This window comes from Pollachius pollachius (genome assembly GCF_949987615.1).
Source record: "Pollachius pollachius genome assembly, chromosome: 15".
NCBI classification, from domain to species: domain Eukaryota; kingdom Metazoa; phylum Chordata; class Actinopteri; order Gadiformes; family Gadidae; genus Pollachius; species Pollachius pollachius.
In genome coordinates, this window is record NC_136948.1 from 11,426,661 (window position 1) to 11,446,905 (window position 20,245).

Genomic DNA, 20,245 nt, shown 5'->3' on the forward strand with positions numbered 1-20,245 from the left:
GAAGTGATGAAGTGACTCCGTCCCCCAGTCACACCACCAGAGTTGCCTGACTGGGATTTAGACGGAAGATTTCTTCCTTGCTAATTTCAAGAGGGGGGGGGGGGGGGTCATACATATTTGTCCTGTTAAGCCCTTTGAGACTATAATGGTGATTAAGGGCTATGCAAATAAAATTGAATTTAATTGAATTAGACCCTTAGATCTTGTTACATACATATTTTTGGTAAGTCAAGGACTTATTTTTGGTTTAACACTTCAACTTTCATCATATTACAATAAGAACACAAGCAACTGCTTAAAAGACTCTTGTCTGATCAAATGTTTATTTATTAATTATTATTAATTATTATTTATTTATTTAATTTGGGGGTTGACAAAGCGGTTAGTGTGGATGTCCAGCAATGAAAAACTGCATTTAATGCCTGGTACAACCAAATACCGTTAATTGAAGGAATCGTAGGCCTGTTCACTCATTCCTATATTGACCCCAACAGTGGACAGAGACAGAGACAACTTGAACTGTTATCTTTCTCTGTATGAAGGGTTGGTCTTTTGCTTCCTGGATTTAATATGTAATCTACTAAAGTGAAAGATATCCACCAGGATAAGGAACTGCCAGGCAATAGGACTGAAGTCTTCCCTAACTGGGCGTGGGCATCTGGGCCGGGTCAACAGAGGCCATTGTTCATTGTTCACGCTGTCCAGGGCGATTCCCTCCTCCTGAATGCCTCTTAACCTATGGCAGAAGATAACACACTATCGAAAATTACTGTCTTGCAAAACTGCAAGATCCCCCTTCCTGTGACAACTTCCTGTTGCCGTATCAAGTGGTCGCCGTGACGCAGGGCGGTATCCTGTTTCCTCCTCTTGGTTTGAGACTCAAACAGCCTTTAATAGCTCCACCAGACGATAGCTGTGGTGTCATTTTACGTCAAATATTAAATGGTGAGGTGTAGAAGAAACAACTGCTGAGCGAAATTGGTAGACAAACAGATGATATTGATAGCAGGATCACAGCAACAAAGTTTCTGTTATTTCACAACTGTTGCATCATGGTCTGTTCCCGTAAAAACGGTTGTGGTCACAGAGATAGCTGCCAACTGGCAATTAGGATAAGGATTCATCAGTCTGTTTTAAATGATATTGCTGAGAGAGAGAGAGAGAGAGAGAGAGAGAGAGAGAGAGAGAGAGAGAGAGAGAGAGAGACTATTTGTGTATTTACATACGGAACAAATGTGACACTATTTCATATGCTAAGGAGTCTGTGCCTCCTGAACTTCAACAGGCTTCTCAATTGGCAAAAAATAAACCAGTTCCCACAAAAATGTCCTGGGATTTAACTGGAAGCAAATACATTCACCGATGGCTAAAATTCACAAGAAACTGCAAGTTTGGCCGCACAGTTTGAATACATCTGTTTGCCTGAGGGCTGACATGACATCTGGCACCGATATTACAGATTCTCTTTCAGCGGGCACCAACGATGGGATCCACAAGGCCATTCGACATTCAATACAAGCGCACAAAATAAAGGCATTCACCATGTCAATTCAAAGATTAAGTTGAATAGAGGATGTATAAAGGAAATGGTAAATAATACATCTGAAGTGTTCCAGACACAGAGATAACAGCGAGCATAGTTTTTGTTGAGGAAGCCTTTCCCTTGTTCAGTCCACATTGGGGGTCGTATGCACTTATTGATTAGTTCTTAGACTCTGGAGGTCTGCCCACGTGGAACACCAGGTCCACGTACTGTCCTCAGTACGTGGACCTGGCAGAGAACCTGGATCCCAGCAGAGAACCTGGATCCCAGCAGAGAACCTGGATCCCAGCAGAGAACCTGGATCCCAGCAGAGACCCTGGATCCCAGCAGAGACCCTGGATCCCAGCAGAGACCCTGGATCCCAGCAGAGACCCTGGATCCCAGCAGAGACCCTGGATCCCAGCAGAGACCCTGGATCCCAGCAGAGAACCTGGATCCCAGCAGAGCGGGTGGTCCCATGGGTCCTTCAGAAAATCCTATTTCTGCAGTATTTCCGAGGAGGTGAAGGAAAAGTCGTGGAACTCGTTGAGGTGGTTGGAGGGGATGAGCGGGTCGTCGATGGGGGTCAGCGTGGGCTCCTCTTGCGTGAAGTCAGGGTCAAAGTTGTTCACATCTTCCGTCGTTTTCTGGGGATACAGAATGAATAGTATTGAGTCAGATGAAAACCATTACTATCAAGGGTGAATCAGGTTGGGAAACATCATCAAGTTAAGACCGCAACCTGTGGAAGCTGTAACACTATATTTAATATCTTCACCTAGACTCTGCATAGCCTCCCCTCTTACCCCCCCCCCCCCACACACACACACACACACCCCTCTTACGTACTTATTGAATGTTGTATATCCTGGCACTTAAAAACAATACTTAGCATCGTGTATCTTTTGTTGTGTACGGGGAATGGGTTAACCTAACAATTGTTAGTGCTTGGCACTTGGTTCTATGAACATCCTTAATGTACCGACAGCGTTATATTGTTTATATTTCTTTGGACAAATGTACTTATTGTAAGTCGCTTTGAATAAAAGCGTCTGCGAAATGCCCTAAATGTAAATGCAAATATAATTTAGTTTCACTGACGATCTTGGGTTTGAAGGGGGGCTCCAGCTCTCGGCGCTCCAGCTTCTCCCAGTCGATGCTGGCGAAGAAGGCGTGGCGGACCACCGCTCTCTCCCCGCCCTCCGAGCCCATGCAGCCCAGCCGGCGGGCCGCCGCCTTGGTCAGCAGCTGAGGAAGACGACAGCGAGATATCAGACATTTATCACAGACAGTGAACTAATGAGGCTGACGCATCACTGTGACTCTTCAGCCGACGTGCACCTGATGGATGAACCGACTTCACGTCAGCCATTCATGACAAACAGGTGCTTCATGTCCATTATGTAACCACGGGTGGAGAAAAGGTTTAAAACTAAAACCCAACTGGGCAGTTAACATAGAAACCTACTTAAATAAGTGAAGAATATCATCAGGCATTGGATGCTCCTAACCATTTCCAGGCAACAAGGCTTATTGGGTCCAAGTCACGCTCTGCAGCAATCCAAGCCTGTGGCTCAGCCAGCATGCATTACAGTCAGTCCCTCTGTCCCTCTGTCCTTCTCTCTCTCTCTCTCTCTCACTACACACCAATACAAACACAGCCCAGTGGAGGGTTGGCACAATCCGCCACATTTTCTGGAGGGCGACCAAAGTGAGTCCAGGAAGGACTGAGTGCGGCCAGTGAACCCGTATGCCTCTACTCAGTAAATCACATGACATAATTAAACGCTTTAAACTTTTCCATAGATTCAGCACTTTTTGACCAGCCTTTGAGGAGCTCAATATTTCATGACCCGAAATATGAAAACTGCAGTTGCTCGTCTTAGGCTTAATCTCCTGTCTAACGGGTTTCATTATATTATTGTTATAGAGTACTAAAGTGTGTCGTCACGTTTCCATAGCAACCAATTTTTGGTTCTACACAAACCAAATTAACAAGAGGAAATCCTATGCCACAGGAATGTTTTATAGAAAAGGAACGTTTTTTTTGCGAATTGACTTGCGAGTTTGCTTTACCAATGATGTAAGTAATATTGAGATTGGGCAAATTTACCATTACATCATAAACTTTATCTTTCATGCTAGCGCAAACTTTTCCTTTTAATACCCCAGGGGGAACACATGAACGCCTCGACATGTTTCGATTGGTAGTGATTTTCACCTCTTGAAATTTAGTTATTTTAATTTTGAAAGAAACAACAAATTGAAGCAATGGAAAACGCCATCTCTTGTTCAGTTGCTTAGAACTGAAAATTCGGTTGCCAGGACAACTTGACGTTTTCACTTTAGTACTCTATTATTGTGTTTATATACAATACGGTTATGCTTTATGATGAATAATGCATTATTAATAATAACCCATTATTCCCGGTGTTAATTCATCGATTGAGACCACTGTATACATATAGACAGACTCTTTGCTCGGATACAGCAGCAGCATTTTACCAAACCTGCCTGTGTAAATTAGCTCAGGTCCTAGCTGGTGGAATGAGGACCGGAGGGAGAGAAACAGAAAAAAAGCTCAATTATAAGAGTGTTTGGACTCAGCCTCTGAGGGAACAATCAGAGAAATAAATGAAGGTGTCTGGGGTCAGTCTCAGAGGTCTGCACCCACCTGGGGGCGAACACCGACATTAACCTGCCACCAGAACAAGCCAGCAACCTTATCCCAGAGAGAGAGACAGTGAGAGAGCGAGAGATTGAAGCGGATTCAGCCCCTTGTCCACAGAGATTGATTTCCCTTCCGTATCAACCCCCAAACATTGTGCACTCGCTCAGCCCTGCCCTGCATGCCCTCGATGCTCTCGGTGGATGTCTCAGCAAACTGAGAAATAATGAATGAGAGCCAAATACCTCAGATAAAACGCCCAGGCGGTTTGAGGCGGTAAACGTTTTTAATGCCATCTGGTTTTCACTTAGACTCGATCTTTCACAGAACCCGTATTAGAGCTATTCTGCTGCTGCCATCTTCCCCATGTTATCAACCATCAGAGAGACATCCAATCAGGGAGACATCTCATCAGAGAGGGAGACATCTCATCAGAGAGACGTCCCATCAAAGAGACGTCAGGAAGACATCCCATCAGAGAGACATCCTCAGATTCCAGAGACAGCCACATGGAAAGTAACCACACTGATTACTCATCATAATATAGTCATTGTTTTTTCTTCAGATATAAACTTCTATCAAATAATTTTTGAATCGTCACTTGATACATGAAATGAAAATCAATAAATGTTCTGTTGCATTGTTTAATGAATCATTCTTAAACACTTTCCTCATATTGATCCCGAAGAAGCCAATACATTTGACCAGAAGAATTCTTGCCTTCCTCGTTATAATCGGGGGTTGCTCTGATTAATGCCAATGGGTGCACAGGAACATTACCAACGCCAAAGCGTTACGCAGCAACCATTTAGTGTGTGCCTAACACGCTCCAAAGAGCTGCCTTGAAGAGCCCTGAAGGCTTTGGATGAGCTTCCAGTAAAAATAGTCCAGCAATGTTCAAATCCACTCAGGAGGCGCCAGCGGCCGACAGACTGAGGTGTGACGGGTCTTTTAAGGGACGCACATATGCTACAGAGAAGATCACTGCAGGATTTGGGTTTAGGACCGACACCTCCTCACTCAGGCTGGAATATCAACAACTAGAGAGGAGCGCCACTGTATTTATAGCAGTTATGGGTCTGGTTTATAGTTCTGTAAGGTCCGGCCAAACAGCTGGTAAGGGGAGCTCCCGCCAGGCTGTCATACATTCTAAAGAGCAAAGCTATTCTCTGTGTTGTCCTAGTAAGAGACAAGCATGGACCAGTCGATCATCACAGGGAGGCCACCTAGTTCCTCCAGCGTATTCATTTAAACAAAGGATAACTGAACCCTTTGGTTTGTCCCCTGACTTTGTTCCCAATACATCCATGGCAGGGAAATCCATTTCCTATGCCACCAGCACACGAAAACAAAAGACTTTTCCTGCAATCATAAGATGCAAAGAGATCAGCTGTACAGCCGAGTTTCCATAATCTGCCTGTTCATGACTGTCTCTTATAAGGGCTTCATCTACCTGTAACAGACTCCCTCTCATAAGGCCTTCATCTGCCTGTTCTGTTCCAGACCTCCTCTCATGAGGCCTTCATCTGCCTGTTCCAGACCTCCTCTCATGAGGCCTTCATCTGCATGTTCCAGACCTCCTCTCATGAGGCCTTCATCTGCCTGTTCCAGACCTCCTCTCATGAGGCCTTCATCTGCCTGTTCCAGACCTCCTCTCATCAGGCCTTCATCTGCCTGTTCCAGACCTCCTCTCATGAAGCCTTCATCTGCCTGTTCCAGACCTCCTCTCATGAGGCCTTCATCTGCCTGTTCCAGACCTCCTCTCATAAGGGCTGCACGTCATGTCTCACTGTGAACTCACAGCCTTCAGGATGTTGACGGCCTCCTTGCTGAGCCAGGACGCGTAGACGATCTCCTCGTTCAGGATGGCCTCAAACAGGTCGTCTTCGTTCTCCGCCTCGAAGGGGGCGTGTCCCGACAACATCTCATACAGCAGAACCCCGAGGGCCCACCAATCAACGGACGGCCCATACAGCATCTCTTGCAGGATCTGGTGCAGAGGATGACATCATTCATCAGCATCAGGAAAGGCAGCCAGAGGCTTTACTCATTAATACACAAGGATGGCTTCCACAAAGCTGTGGACTCTGTGTGGGCATGTGTGTGTGATTCTTAACTAACCGGACACACACCTGGGTGAGCATAAATAAAAGCAAACAAACCTCAACAGGTGCCAGAGAGAGACAGATAGTGTTTTGGGCATCAACTAAGGATAAAGATAAATTTAATTAGCTGTTGACTATTCCAAACTAAATGTGACCTTACAAAGTGTTATAAGCGTTGTTGGAGAGATGGTCGGGGGAAGAAGGCAGGAAATGATTTTTGTAAAAGGCTGAACCTTTTGCATTCTTCGCATGCTCGGTAAATAATGAAATATACAGAATAAATGACATTTTTCCAAGTGCTCTCTTACTGACCTCTGGGGCAATGTAATCTGGAGTCCCGCAGAAGGTGCCTGTGGCTCCGTCTCCAAAGACGCCCTCCTTACACATGCCAAAGTCTGCCAGCTTGCAGTGTCCGTCTTTATCGAGAAGAACATTATCCAGCTTCAGATCCCTGGACAGGGGGAGGAGAGACACGTTTTGAGATTTTGTTACTAACAGATGGACAAACCACCATGCACGATGAAAATCGCCATCAATCAAACACGAGAAGGTACTTTCACCTTTGGCTACAGACCAGTGAGTTACTCCAATTCATCAGTCGGACCGCAAGGCTTTTGAAAAGGTTTTTTAGAAAGGTCAATGCTGTTTTTTTTTTAGTACATTAAACGTAACCTTTGTCATGGACCACATGCACTGGGACAGGGAACCGGCCCAGGGGACATGCCATGAATAGGGAACCAGACACTAAGTAGGTGACATGCAGACTATGAACCCTGTGCAGATTTGGACCGGCTAGACCTGTTGCCAGGCTTGGCAGCGCGATGAGAGCAAGCGCTGCATGAACCAACACACTCAAGAGTTGGGTGTGGACAACAGACAACAATGACTGGCAGCCAGGTTGCTTCTGACACATTCGGACCTGGGAAGAGGGGGGGTTCCAATGTCAGTAGGAGTTGAAAGTGTACAATTCCCTTGTTAATTCAGTTATGTTCAGTTATGTTCAATTATATCTTAGTACGCATTTCTCTTAATTTAGGAATAGATTCATACCTGAACCACATCAAGTCTTCTCTTTTTAAACATAGCGTGGGTATTGCGTAAAAAATGTGATAATATCTCTAGATGCCGATAGAATTGCTGGCAGGACGCCTCTGCAAAACTCATATAAGAATCTTTATTAAAGTACGTAATTCCAGATGTGAGCAAAGCCATCCAATATTCTGTGGGGTTCACAGACACAACAGTATTTTTTGTTTTAGTCATATAGCAGCCTCACCCCTCTGTTAGATCCTGCGTACTTCTGTCTGTCTGTCTGTCACATGTGTTTGGCACACTTCCTAAATTTTGGTATAACTCGTAGACTTTCAGTAAAGAAGAAAAGGGAAGCTGAGGAGTGACGATTAATCAGACAAATATGACCAGGCTGGATTAAACAGGCGTTCTCTTGTTGTACTGTAAGCCGATTGCGAAACCAGTGAATCAGAAGAGCATGGCATGAGCTCTTTGTACCACGGCCAAAAGAGAAATCTCAAGCGGTTAACATTTAAGTCTAGAGACTGAGCACTGTCAAAGACTAGAACTGGGATCAACAACCTGGGGAACCTAGTGAGCTTAGTCAAGTTGAAGAGCCGGAATGCCCAAAACAGGCAGTGTACCTACTGCTGCTTCCTTTCACAGTCTATGAAGAGTGAGAGAACAGATGGTTCTATGTTCAGAGCCCAATGCTCCCCTACCCTGGCAGCGATGAGTAGGCTGCACAGTCACAGGAAGGAAGGCAGGAACCATAGATGTGACGCTCGTGGTCATTCATGGGGGCGGGATTTATGGTCAGGACGTATTGGTCAGGAAATCAAGTGAAAACAGATATTTTGGGACGGACGCTGTACATAAGGCACACGCTTTGTCTCTGTAGGCTACAGACAATACTTTGTTGATGTTTTTCTATAATATAGTTCTATAAAGTAGTTCTAGAGTCTAATCAAGCTACTTCGAACTCTGAGCTTTTCGTTAGGAACAGAGCTATTTCAGTGCTAGCATTCGAGTTCTTCGCGTGCAGCACGTAGCAACGATGCTGCGTGACGTGGGTTGACGTGGCATACCCATCTAATTATAAAATGCAGCAGTCACCTCACATGATGCCCTCTTATCTTTATGCACTTGAAGGGCTGCGACCCAATGCTGCTCTGCTAGGGGAGGCAACAGAACTAAAAATGGACCATGCAGTGAGACCGTAGGGCAGCTTGGCCTCTGGCCTGCACTGTAGCCATGGTAATGAACGGATAACTAATGGCCTAGTAATCATTTACTAACGATTTTCTTGTTTTCTCATGGTGTTTGTAAACTAAGGTATTCATTAATACATTATTGAATAAATATGCTAATGCTATGCTATGATGCTTACCACTGCACGGATGTTAGTAAGGGTTATGAAGGTTCTGTGTGAAGGGGTTCACAGACCTGTAGAGGATGTTAGTAAGGGTTATGAGGGTTCTGTGTGTGGGGGTCCTCAGACCTGTAGAGGATGTTAGTAAGGGTTATGAGGGTTCTGTGTGTGGGGGTCCTCAGACCTGTAGAGGATGCCCTTGCTGTGCAGGAACATGAGGGCGGAGGTGATCTCTGCAGCGTAGAAGCGAGCTCGCACCTCCTCAAACTTCCTGGACTTCTGGATGTGGAACATGAGGTCCCCTCCGTTCACAAATTCCATCACAAAGAAGAGGCGGTCCTGGAGGTCGGAGGAGAGGACACACAAGCACACACACACACACACACACACACACACGCACGCACGCACACACACACACACACACACACACACAATCTTATTAGGTGGTCACACAGACCATGTCCAAGGATATCCTGAGACGTGGTGAATGATGGACATGGAGGACGATGTGTCGCTGATCTATGCGGAGGCTCCTCCTATATGTCATTAGTGGCTTTCATGTAGAACCCCAAGAATGAGGAGAATCGGCAAGGGGAATCTTTCCTGATGAAACCAATCCATCATGGGCACTCCTCATTAAGGACGATGGACACACGATACGTGTGTGTGTGTGTGTGTGTGTGTGTGTGTGTGTGTGTGTGTGTGTGTGTGTGTGTGTGTGTGTGTGTGTGTGTGTGTGTGTGTGTGTTTGTGAGATTATTTAACCAAATCACGATGAAAATGTATTTCCAGGGCAGATTCAGGCCTCACATTGGAAGCAAAAAAGCAAAAAGAAGTTGTCAAATGTCTCCACAAACAAGTAGCTACAAGTATAATTGAAATGTCATAGATGAACGCTACAGAAGATGTTTTTCTTGTAGGGCAAGATAAGCAGTGTATGTCAGTATGTGTGTGTCAGTATTTGTTAGTATGTGTGTTACAGTGAGTGTTTATGTGTGGTCACATCAGTTCGGCTGTGTGTGGGATGGGTTGGTGAGATCAATCAGTTGAATCCATTGTGTGTTGTTTATTTATCTAAGTGCGCCAAGGTTCAAATGGCGGAGCAGCTGAGCAGCAGGCCTGGTTAGTCTCGGGGAAGAGAGGAGCTGAGGGCCGGTATCACACCCCAAACTGTCACATGCTCACATTCTTTCCCCACAACTCAAAGTTCTCCACTAAACTGCAGTGACGCTGCCATCTGCAGGGCATGTAGTGTATTGCGTGAGAAAATAAAGGATACGTGTTTGTGTGTATGCATGTGTGGTTGTGCATTTGTGGGTGATTACGTGTGCACGTGTCAGCATGTATGCGTGATAGCGAGATTGCATGTATGTGTCTGTATGCGTGATTGCGTGCATGTGTGTATGTGTCTGTATGCGTCATTGCGTGCATGTGTGTATGTTTGATTGCGCGCGTGTGTGTGTTTATGCCTATATTGGTGTGTGCGTGATTGCGTGCGTGTGTGTCTATTTGTGCGTGTGTCTGTATGCACGTGTGTGCGTGCGCGTCTGTATGCCTGCAGGTGTCTGCTGTGTGTCTGTATTTGTGCGTGTGTCTGTGTGTGTTTCTGTAGGCGTGTGTGCGTGCGTGTGTGCTGACCAGGGTCTGGAAGCAGCAGTACAGCTGGGTGAGGTAGGGGTGACAGCGGGCGAGGGACAGCACCCTCTTCTCCGTCATGGTGCACTCCACATCGTCATCCTGCAGGATGATGTCCTTCTTCAGCACCTTGACCGCGAATACCCGCTCACCCCCGTTCAGCCGGGCCAGCATCACCTGGGGGTGGGGGGAAACCTCCTGTCACTCACACGGTCACTGGGGGGGGGGGGGTCAGATCTACTCCTGTCACTCACGCAGTGACTAGCGGGGGGAGGGGGGGCTAGGTCACTAGCAGGGGCTTTGAAGGTGAAATGGAGTCATAATGGAACAGGTAGGGGTCAGGGGTCAAGGGTTGAGGAACATTGGGCCACGCCCCCCACCTCTCAGCTGGGGACTGATCAAACAACCCTCCGTTGCTTTTAAGCTTTAAAGTGCAAAGCTCCCGTTTGCTATGAAAATTATAGAAAAAATATGTTGTTTTATATTATAAAACTGCCAGATAAATAACAGTTATGCACATTAAAATTCTTGTATTTTGCTGCTGTTCTGAACCTTGTGACTTTTGATCACAGTCTGCTCTCCATCCCTCCTCCAAAAGTCAAGTAGATACAATATATAAAAAAAAGTATATACATACTATACATATAATATCTCGGGATATTGGCCAATATCCCATGATTGAGTTCTCAAACTCGGTTTTCATCGCAAAATGTCCTGTTTGTTTCCTAATAAAAACAAATAAATCCCGGCAAAAGGTGCTATCTTGTTTATTTTTGGAGTGTTCACGTGTAGTATATACAAAAAAAAAAACCAATATATATATATATATATATATATATATAGTGGCAACCCGGAACCGGCCCAGTGCCCCTGGAAGCAGTCTACCCCCAGATGGCGCTATTCAGGGAATTGGAGTCGGGGCCAATTAACTAAATGCAGAGCACCTGAGGAACAGGTGGAGAGGCAGGGTTTAAATAGCCTGCTCCTCCACTCATTCAGGGCTCTCCCAGCCATGTGGCTTGTGCATGGAGAGACCAGTCCTCGTGGGTGACGGGATTCCACCCACGAGGGATAGGGCCGTCGATCCTACACAGGTTTTTCGTTCTTTTGTTTTCTTTCAGTAAGAGATTTTATGTTTGATTTCGGAATAAACGTGCCTTTTTGGCTTTTGCCCAGCTAAGTCGTGTCCTGTTTGGGGAGGAGGCGGTTCACTCAAGAAGGCGGGTTGCCACAATACACACACACACACTATGCATAATGTGCTGCTAGTCAAGGTGGTTTTATAAATTATGGGTGAACCATAAACCACCTCTACACCATCCCCAGACCACCGCTACACCAGCCCACCTTGCCGAAGCTGCCCTTCCCTAGGACCTGCAGGAAGGTGAAGTCCGAGAGGCCCAGCCTCCTGGCGTTCTGCCGGGGCTCCTGGTCGTTCCTGACGGGCGGGGGGTCCAGGGGAGGGTTCGGCTCCTCCCCCCGGACCTGCATGATTTAATATTAGAGCATGATCATGGGAAAGCACTGGCAGCAGAGTTACCAAGGATACATTCAGTGGGACAATGGGTAAACAAGATTCTTATAGGGAAACGATTGCATTGTGGGTAGGGCAATATGCAGGTAACAAAGGTAAGTGGGAGTGACCTTAGTGGAGAGTTTAGGATTGGCGGGAAAGGCCAAGTAAACTGCAATACACTATGGGAGAAGTGGACATGTCTGCAAGTCTGAAAGCAAGGCTGCAAAAAGTTTAAAGGAATGTACATAAGCCTGTTAGAGTACGAACCAAAGGTTTGGGTGGAGGGATACCAGCCGGTTTCAGACCCATCTCTGCCAGCTTATTGGCCAGCTCTGCACTGTTGACCCCACAGCTAGGAGCCACGTTGCCCTTACAGCGGATGTGGACGTTCATCTTACATACTGGAGGGGGGGGGAGAGAGAGAGAGAGAGAGAGAAAGAGATACAGCAAGAGAAAGACAGGGACATCAACGTTAAAATAACATGGATGATGGGAATGAGAGGGTGAAAAGACAGACAGACAGACATGGTCTTACTCTTGCAGTGCAGGCCCTGTTTGACGATCCCCCACAGCATGGAGCCACAGTGGTCGCAGAAGGTGGGGGCCTTGAAGCTGTGGCTGCTGAACTTGTGGGGGACGTTGATACTGAAGCCCTGTTTCGTTGACTGGAAAATTACAAGAACAAGTGGGCACGGGTTAGTATCCATGAGTCCTAAAGCCATGTACAGCGCAGAGCCAGAAGTAGATTCACTTCATGTGAACACATCACAACCGAAACCCTACAAACTCTTTGTGTGATTACTGACTTCCTTAAAGCATAGGTCTGCCCAGGAAAATCTATAATGTCATGGAACTAAAATGACATGACACTCATTGATTCAATTGTCTCAGTGGACAGCAGAAAAATAGTAAACAGTAGATGCTGAAGCAGTCAACAAAGTTGCTTTCTGTTGCGGTTGGTTGACCTTACTCAAAAACAGGAAACGGGACAGCTGAACCGTTTACATCTCTAGCGACCTGCAGAACAGACTTATTAGATCAGGTTGGTGATCTCTACCACAGTTTGCTCTCTCTCTCTCCTAGTCCTTGGGAACCTCATAAGCTCTTAAACAGGCCTATTGGCTCCTTGATAAGATACCACTGTTACTGAGGCGCCTGTCCACTTGCAGAAACGCAGATAAGGGAGGTAAACAACGACAATATGGGTCTGAGTCGCCCGAGTCTCCTTGAGTCCTTCTTGGTTCTAAACAGTAGCAGGGATCATTCCACTGTGTGTGTGTGTGTGTGTGTGTGTGTGTGTGTGTGTGTGTGTGTGTGTGTGTGTGTGTGTGTGTGTGTGTGTGTGTGTGTGTGTGTGTGTGTTCCTCCCTCACCTGCTCCTTCTTGGTCTTCTTCATCCCCGGACAAGCGGTCACAACGTGCAGGTGACATCGCTTGTGGACCACACACCAGCAGACTGTGGGAGGGGGGGGTCAAGGTATCTTTATTATTCCCGGGGGACAATTTGATGCACAGCCAGCAGTAGAAAGAAACAGCAAACACATAACGGATAAGACAACAAATAACACAAGTAACAAGTAACAGATCATGGTTACATGTGGGCATTGACCAGACTGATGGCAGCAGGCATAAATGATTTTTTCAACAAGGGAGAAAGAGAGAGAGAGCGAGAGCAAGAGATAGAGAAGGTGAGTGAAGGGATGCTTTAGATTGAAGGGATCATGAAGGAGTGCAGTGGGCCGCATTGTACTGTGTGTCAAACTGTTGCAGAGCGAGGTTGATGGAAAGCGTCTACACATGCAGTACTGCACACTGGCTTCCTGTCTGGCGGTGGGGGTGTTTGTTTGTTTACGTGTCATGATGAGGGACTGAGAAACTATCCACACGCTCAACTGAAACCCCACTAAAAAGCTGCAAGGTTCATATAGACAAAACCAAAGTAAAACAAAAAGGCGCTTCGCAACGCAAGCCATCACTAAAAACAACCTCAACAAACCCCTGATCAGAAGTGATTAAGGAAGAAGGAGAGCAGCTCACCTTGGCACTGGTAGCCCTGCTTTCCAAACACCCCCCTGTAGAGGAAACAGAGCGTCACAATCAATCAACCTTTTACAGACGACCCCACAGTGGTCACTGCTCACAGGCGCTCTCACAGGCGCTCTCACACACGCTCTCACAGGCTCTCTCACAGGCGCTCCTCCTCACAGGCGCTCTCCCAGGCGCTCCTCCTCACAGGCTCTCTCACAGGCGCTCCTCCTCACAGGCTCTCTCACAGGCGCACCTCCTCACAGGCGCTCTCACAGGCGCTCCTCCTCACAGGCGCTCCTCCTCACAGGCGCTCTCACAGGCGCTCCTCCTCACAGGCGCTCTCCCAGGCGCTCCTCCTCACAGGCTCTCTCACAGGCGCTCCTCCTCACAGGCTCTCTCACAGGCGCACCTCCTCACAGGCGCTCTCACAGGCGCTCCTCCTCACAGGCGCTCTCACAGGCGCTCCTCCTCACAGGCGCTCTCCCAGGCGCTCCTCCTCACAGGCTCTCTCACAGGCGCTCCTCCTCACAGGCTCTCTCACAGGCGCACCTCCTCACAGGCGCTCTCACAGGCGCTCCTCCTCACAGGCGCTCCTCCTCACAGGCGCTCTCACAGGCACTCTCACAGGCGCTCTCCCAGGCGCTCTCACCAGATGAACTCCCTGCAGTGGAAGCAGAAGGTGGGCTGGCGGAGGAAGGTGGACATGAACTTGTGTCCGTTGACCTGGTGGATGCGCCGGCGGACCGCGCCCTGCCGCTTCCTGGTGAACTGCTTAAAGGTCTTCTCCTTCAACGCATTATCTGATCACCAGACACACAAACACACACAAACACACACCAGAGGGTTAGGATTGTGTTTGTCTCTGATCACCAGACACCCAAAATGACACTCACAGGCTTATAGTTGTGTTAGTCTCTGATCTAGAAAACTAAATCTACCTTTGTCTGTGTTTTAGGCGTACTTACGTTATGGAGCCTATGCAAATTAACCCACATTTTTTAAAAAGACTATACAAATTCATAAATAACTGTCTCCTTTAAATAGAAAGACTCTGTTTTCTAGAACTGTGAGGCTAGACAGAAAAGCAGAAGTGTAGAGGTGGGGGGGCGGAGATCCCACGGACCAGATAACCATGAGCAGGACTAATCTTAATGGCCATTGAGTGAGTCTGCTTTTTTCACATGTAGAATCTCAGTGCTTAAAAAAAAAAAGAGCTTCATGACATCTTCCAAATCCACACAGACATTTCTTCACAGGTGCATTGTAGGTGTATGTGAAGAATGCTTAAAAAAATACCTATTTTTGTTGCGTCCTTAAAATATAACTTGTACAGGAAGATCAGTAGGTAGGGAGTTACAGTATACGAAGAAGAGAGGGTTTGAGTTCAGAGCAGGAATCTTACCATCAGTGAACGACCCCATCAGAGATATGACGACAAACACCTTCCCCTCCGGCTCCAGGTCCATCTAGACACACACACACACACACACACACACACACACACACACACACACACACACACACACACACACACACACACACACACACACACACACACACACACACACACACACACACAGTGAATGTTACATATCATCCATGATCCATCGATCACTCAGCCAGACCGGTGGACGGTCGTGTAATCCAGGGATGAGTCACAGAGCGGGAGGCTTGCTGTGTTCCGATGGCCAGCCCCTCCTTATACTCCCAGACGCCTAGCATATCTCGGGTCATAAGGTGCGCTACAGACCCGATACGCATTACGTACATGTCGAGGCATTTGCCACGCAAAGGTGCATATTTCTGCACAGACATAACACACACAGAAATGTGGTCGGCCCGCCGGTGCGCAGGTCGGGCGGGTTGGGCTGCATGCCTGGTGGCAAGCACACCGCGGCTGAGGAGAAACTACCAGAATACGCTGCATACAAAGTTAAAGATGGTAATACAATACCAATTGGAGATATTTCTTATTTATGTGTCTGGGAATATATAGGCGTATTTGTACGCATATTTAATCCAAATATACAATATAATATTTATTATAATTAATATAATATTTATTTATTTATTTTTCTCTTTAATTACATTTTTCTTGGTTTGATCTTCAAATACATTTTTAACAATTCATGATCTTGTCTAATCGTTTTGGGTTTTCTTGACATTTCCAAAATCCATCCCTCCAAATTCTTTTGTCGGTTTTGGATTTAAAGCAGCGAGACATCCAGAATGACCAGATGAAAACAGAGAGACCAGATTAAGAAACATACAGTGAGATCTGATTAAAACATACAGAGACCAGAATGACACAAGCCGGATGATGGAACCATTATTATTAATGTGATTAATTATTGGTATTAACTATTCGTGGTTCCTTCAGCAGCTCATTGGTTCAGGTAAGCAGAGCTCCAGTGAGGCGGAGAATGAACCCTCACCACGGACACCATGGTTCTATATTTAGAAAGCAGAACTTTGCTGTTCTGCATCACAGGGGCGTTAATTTCTCTTCAACACCATTTAGGAAATGGGGGGGGGGGGGGGTGACAAAGATAGCAGAGTGTGTGGAAAATATGAAAAACAATATTCAAAAAGTTGCTGCACAATCGAACACCTACGGTTAAGATATCTTAAAATGGATCGGTGCTCTCCCTGCCAACTACCAATAATATGTATGATTATAGATAAGAAGAAAACTTTTGCCTAATACGGCGTTGTTGACTTGATGCATCAGCAAGTACGGGTGGAAACTAACGCAATGGAAACCGAGGCTTCGCTGCGAGGGACATGAGAAAACGAGGGGGCGGCGGACGAGGTTGTGAGCAGGCCAGCCACAGAGGAAGAGCAGGAGGTGACACTGCATACTATGACAAGCATGTCTACTGTGGGCTGCTGCAGCTCTTTGGTGATAAGGCCCGGAGATGCTCAGCCTCCCCCCCTTGAAGCAGCATCTCATGCTCGCTCGGATCCAGCCAAGCCACGCAGGAGAACCTCAACTCAACGGCTACACGACCGGTTCTGTGATCTGGACCCAGATTGTCAAAGGGGTTCTCACTCAAAAGGAGTTGCAATTTTTTTTCATTTATTGAGGACATGGAAAGCCTAGGGGACTGAGAGTGTGATTAATAGTAAGAGGTGAAGGAGGAGGTGAGACAGTTGAAAAGAGGGAGAGAGCAAACAAAGAGACAGAAGCAGTCAAAGACAGATACAGAAGCTGAATACAAATGAGAAACACACAGACAGAAAGAGAGAACAGTGAGGGAGAGAGAGAGAGAGATATTACAGCTGAACTGTTTCACTGATTATACACATTTTACTGTATTGACGATTTTATAAAAATAATATAATTTTGGATACATTATGTTTGTTTTTATGTTGCAGCTAATTTTACTTTTGTGCTTTCACCATGTTAATGCAAGTTTTCCATTCTAATAAAACCCTCCGAAACTTGAAACTTGAAACCGAAGAACACCAGAGAGCGTGGAGAGAGTGGTAAGAGAAAGAGACAGTCAGAGATCCAGTGAACCCTGAGCCTGGGTCCACGGTGGGAGCGCTGTAAGCCTGGGAGGCGTGGGCGTGTAGAGGCCTGTGTCTCTGCCTCTCTTATGTGACAGGGGCCCCACAGCCCCTCTGCTGCTGCCTTACTCCAACCAAATGACAGCCCTCCTTCACTGCTCCCATTCAGCGCAGAACCATGTCCACAACTTAAAAGAGACTTCGAAGTGGGGAAGCCAGCAAAACTAATGTGACAGGTAGCATGTCCGTATAGAAACCAGATCAGGCTCCACATGTTAACCCTCTGCTAGGGTTTGAAGTTCTGCAGGTTTGGGTCGAGCTTTCCATTAAACTCTGGCAAAGAAACAAGCCTTTGGGAGTTCCCGTCAGTTCTGAGAGTTCTGGAAAGTCTAGTTGTTGTTGTTGTTGTTGTTATGGTTCGATCGTGTTCACCTGGTCTGACGCATGCATGGTGAGACCTGGGCAGTTCAGACAATAAAGGTCTGCTCTGTCTTCAGGTGGGGACAGGTTTACATTTCAATGCACTGGCGCCAGCAGTGTTTACAACCAGAGGGCCAGAGTCCAGCAGGGCAATGAAACAGGTTCTTAAAGATTGGTTTGGGTTGACATGTTGACATGTATTGAGAGAGAAGACACATTTGGCTGTTATAGTTGCTGGCTCTTCAGAGCTACAATGTCTTGTTAAATCATCTTGAAATGGACCTAATCGATGTTTGCACAGGAAGGTCACAGACGGATGTACTTAATGTGACTGATAATCGTTGCTTATAGAAAGCAGAAGGTTTGCTTTAGGATAGCGAAGTTGCTCTGCATTCAGACTGGTGTTGGAGGATTCAGCCCGTGTTGGAGGTAGGAGGTAGCACATGGTGATAAGATGCCTTTACTGTTAAACCTGATCGAACATGTTCACAAAGTTCCCCCATCCCTGGGAAACTATATGATACCCAGACCTCTTGGAGAACAACATAATCTAATAATTTGAATGTCGATCCAGCAGATGTAGGATGAAGGCAAAGTTTACAGGAGGGTCAGGCAGCAGTATTTCGTAAACATAATGAAGGAAATGGGTTAAAATAAGCGGGACGGTTGCATTAAACAATAATATGTTGGCTAGCATAAAATACGAATTTATATTCCAAATATGACAAATCTGTGATCACCTCTACTTTGTATCAAGTTGTTTTGGATCAGGTACAGAACATTGTGGGTTGACCTTATCACGCTTAACAGATGCTGTAGCAGACTCGGATGTAAACAGACTGGTGACCTACTGGTAGGATCCCAGGATACGGTCAACCGTATACCTGTCTGGTACTCACCCATTTCTCAAGACTCTCCTGAGAGTTGGACGCCTCAATTAGCTCCTCAAACCGGATGCAACAGTTCGCTACGAAGTCATCGTACCCGATGGGGGTCTCGTGGAACACAGCCAGCTCCACGCTCTTCCCGTCGCTCACGTCCACGCTGAAGTCCTCGTTGTAGGTCGGCGAGTTGGTCTTCTGCTTCGTTATCGTCTGGCCCACTTTGAAATCATCCACCTTGATCACGATGTAGGGGTCCAGTGAGGTTGGCGCTTTGTTGAAGATAACAGAGTGACGGAGTGAGTAGGTTGTTGGTTTGAGGTTCACGGCTTCCCCGATCCTGAGCTTGAGGTGGCCCTTGAACTTCATCTCCATGTCGCTGAATAAAGTTCGTTAGAATATCGAATGCAAAAATGCAAAGTCAAATGAAAACGACCTATACAGAGTGAACTGGCTGGGTGTTCCCCATATCAAAAAAGAATCGGGTGGCGGTGGTTCTGGAGTCCTGCTAATGGTTCCATCTTCTGAAGACCTGCCACGGTTCTGAAGCTGTCAGTCCGACTCCGAACGCTCCGCTGCATGCGCTGTGGCCGCTCTGCGCATGCGTACAACTACGGGAGGACGCCTGCTCGTTCGGTAAATAAGGAGAAGCACAAGTGCTGAGAAGCCGTCAGGTTCCGCATAGCTGCTCGTATCCGATAACATCGCTTTCAATTCGCACTACAACCTGTTTTCACAAGTCACGTGATTTCATATTGTAGGCAGAATACGTTCAGGAAGAAAGAAACGCTCTCCCACAATGCTGCGCGGTCGGAGCACCCAAACCAGGTGAGGAGGAACGCTGCTGGGAAACAGCCCCCCTGGGAAACAGTTGAAAATAAGTGTTTCTATTCTCATGAATCATTATGTTGGCGTTAAATGGATAGTTTTAGTGTGTCCATACACACAGGAACGTTTCATCATATGTCCATCATGTGTCCGACTCCCAGCAATGGTCAGTCAGTCAGTCATAAGTCTGGCAGAACTGCTCTTGTGTGTTAGCAGAGGTCTTCTCTGTCCGTAAATGCCACGATCAAAGTCTTGGCTCTTTATTAGTGTTAGACTTGACCCTCTTCTGCCAAATGTCAGAACCCCCTCCAGCTGGTTCAGATAATGCGCGCATGTGTTCCCCATCCTACACATCCTCCATGAAAGACCGTCTTGTAAACAACCTCTTAGACGTGACCTTACAGGGAGAGAAGGTCATAATCATAAAGTTGTCAGAAAATGGCTGTGGATTTAGCCAGGCGGTGAGTCTGCTTGGACCGCTTCTAGAAGAAGCGGTTCAGGCTGAACTAGGCTCAAGTTTGGAGCTGTAGACAAGCGACTTCAAAGACAGCTGAGCTGCCTCCAGGACAGGTCCATGAGCAAGGCATGGGGAATTTGCAGAAAAAAAACAAAAACGGACCAATTGACATTAACTGCATTCGCTATTCTGTGACATTTTGCTAAACTGCTGTAAAAACTTACTTTTTTACTCATTTATAGACCCACATGTAGGTCAAGATGTGCTCTCAGATCAATTGAATATTCGC

The 20,245-nt window shown here is 46.5% G+C and overlaps 1 protein-coding gene across 1 annotated transcript; it reads right to left on the reverse strand.

Moving 5' to 3' along the window:
* Positions 1-301: 301 nt before the first annotated feature.
* prkcha (protein kinase C, eta, a) lies at positions 302-19,264 on the reverse strand. Its single transcript, XM_079752121.1, has 14 exons — positions 18,690-19,264; positions 15,260-15,323; positions 14,507-14,657; positions 13,867-13,901; positions 13,203-13,285; positions 12,365-12,494; positions 12,097-12,230; positions 11,661-11,798; positions 10,317-10,490; positions 8,863-9,017; positions 6,608-6,746; positions 5,992-6,180; positions 2,624-2,770; positions 302-2,169 (listed from the first exon to the last, which is right to left on the reverse strand). The coding sequence occupies exons 1-14, from the start codon at positions 19,044-19,046 to the stop codon at positions 2,020-2,022; spliced, it is 2,046 nt and encodes a 681-aa protein (XP_079608247.1). The 5' UTR covers positions 19,047-19,264; the 3' UTR covers positions 302-2,019.
* Between the last annotated feature and the right edge of the window lie 981 nt (positions 19,265-20,245).

Excerpts from the sequence above, each read along its gene's own strand:
- prkcha (XM_079752121.1), bottom strand. The coding sequence starts at position 19,046 with ATGGAGATGAAGTTCAAGGGCCACCTCAAGCTCAGGATCGGGGAAGCC. Across the intron at positions 6,747-8,862 it reads AGCAAGGGCATCCTCTACAG|GGATCTGAAGCTGGATAATG; the intron begins GTCTGAGGACCC and ends CCCCCTGTCCAG. Across the intron at positions 6,181-6,607 it reads CAGATTACATTGCCCCAGAG|ATCCTGCAAGAGATGCTGTA; the intron begins GTCAGTAAGAGA and ends CCTCTGCACCAG.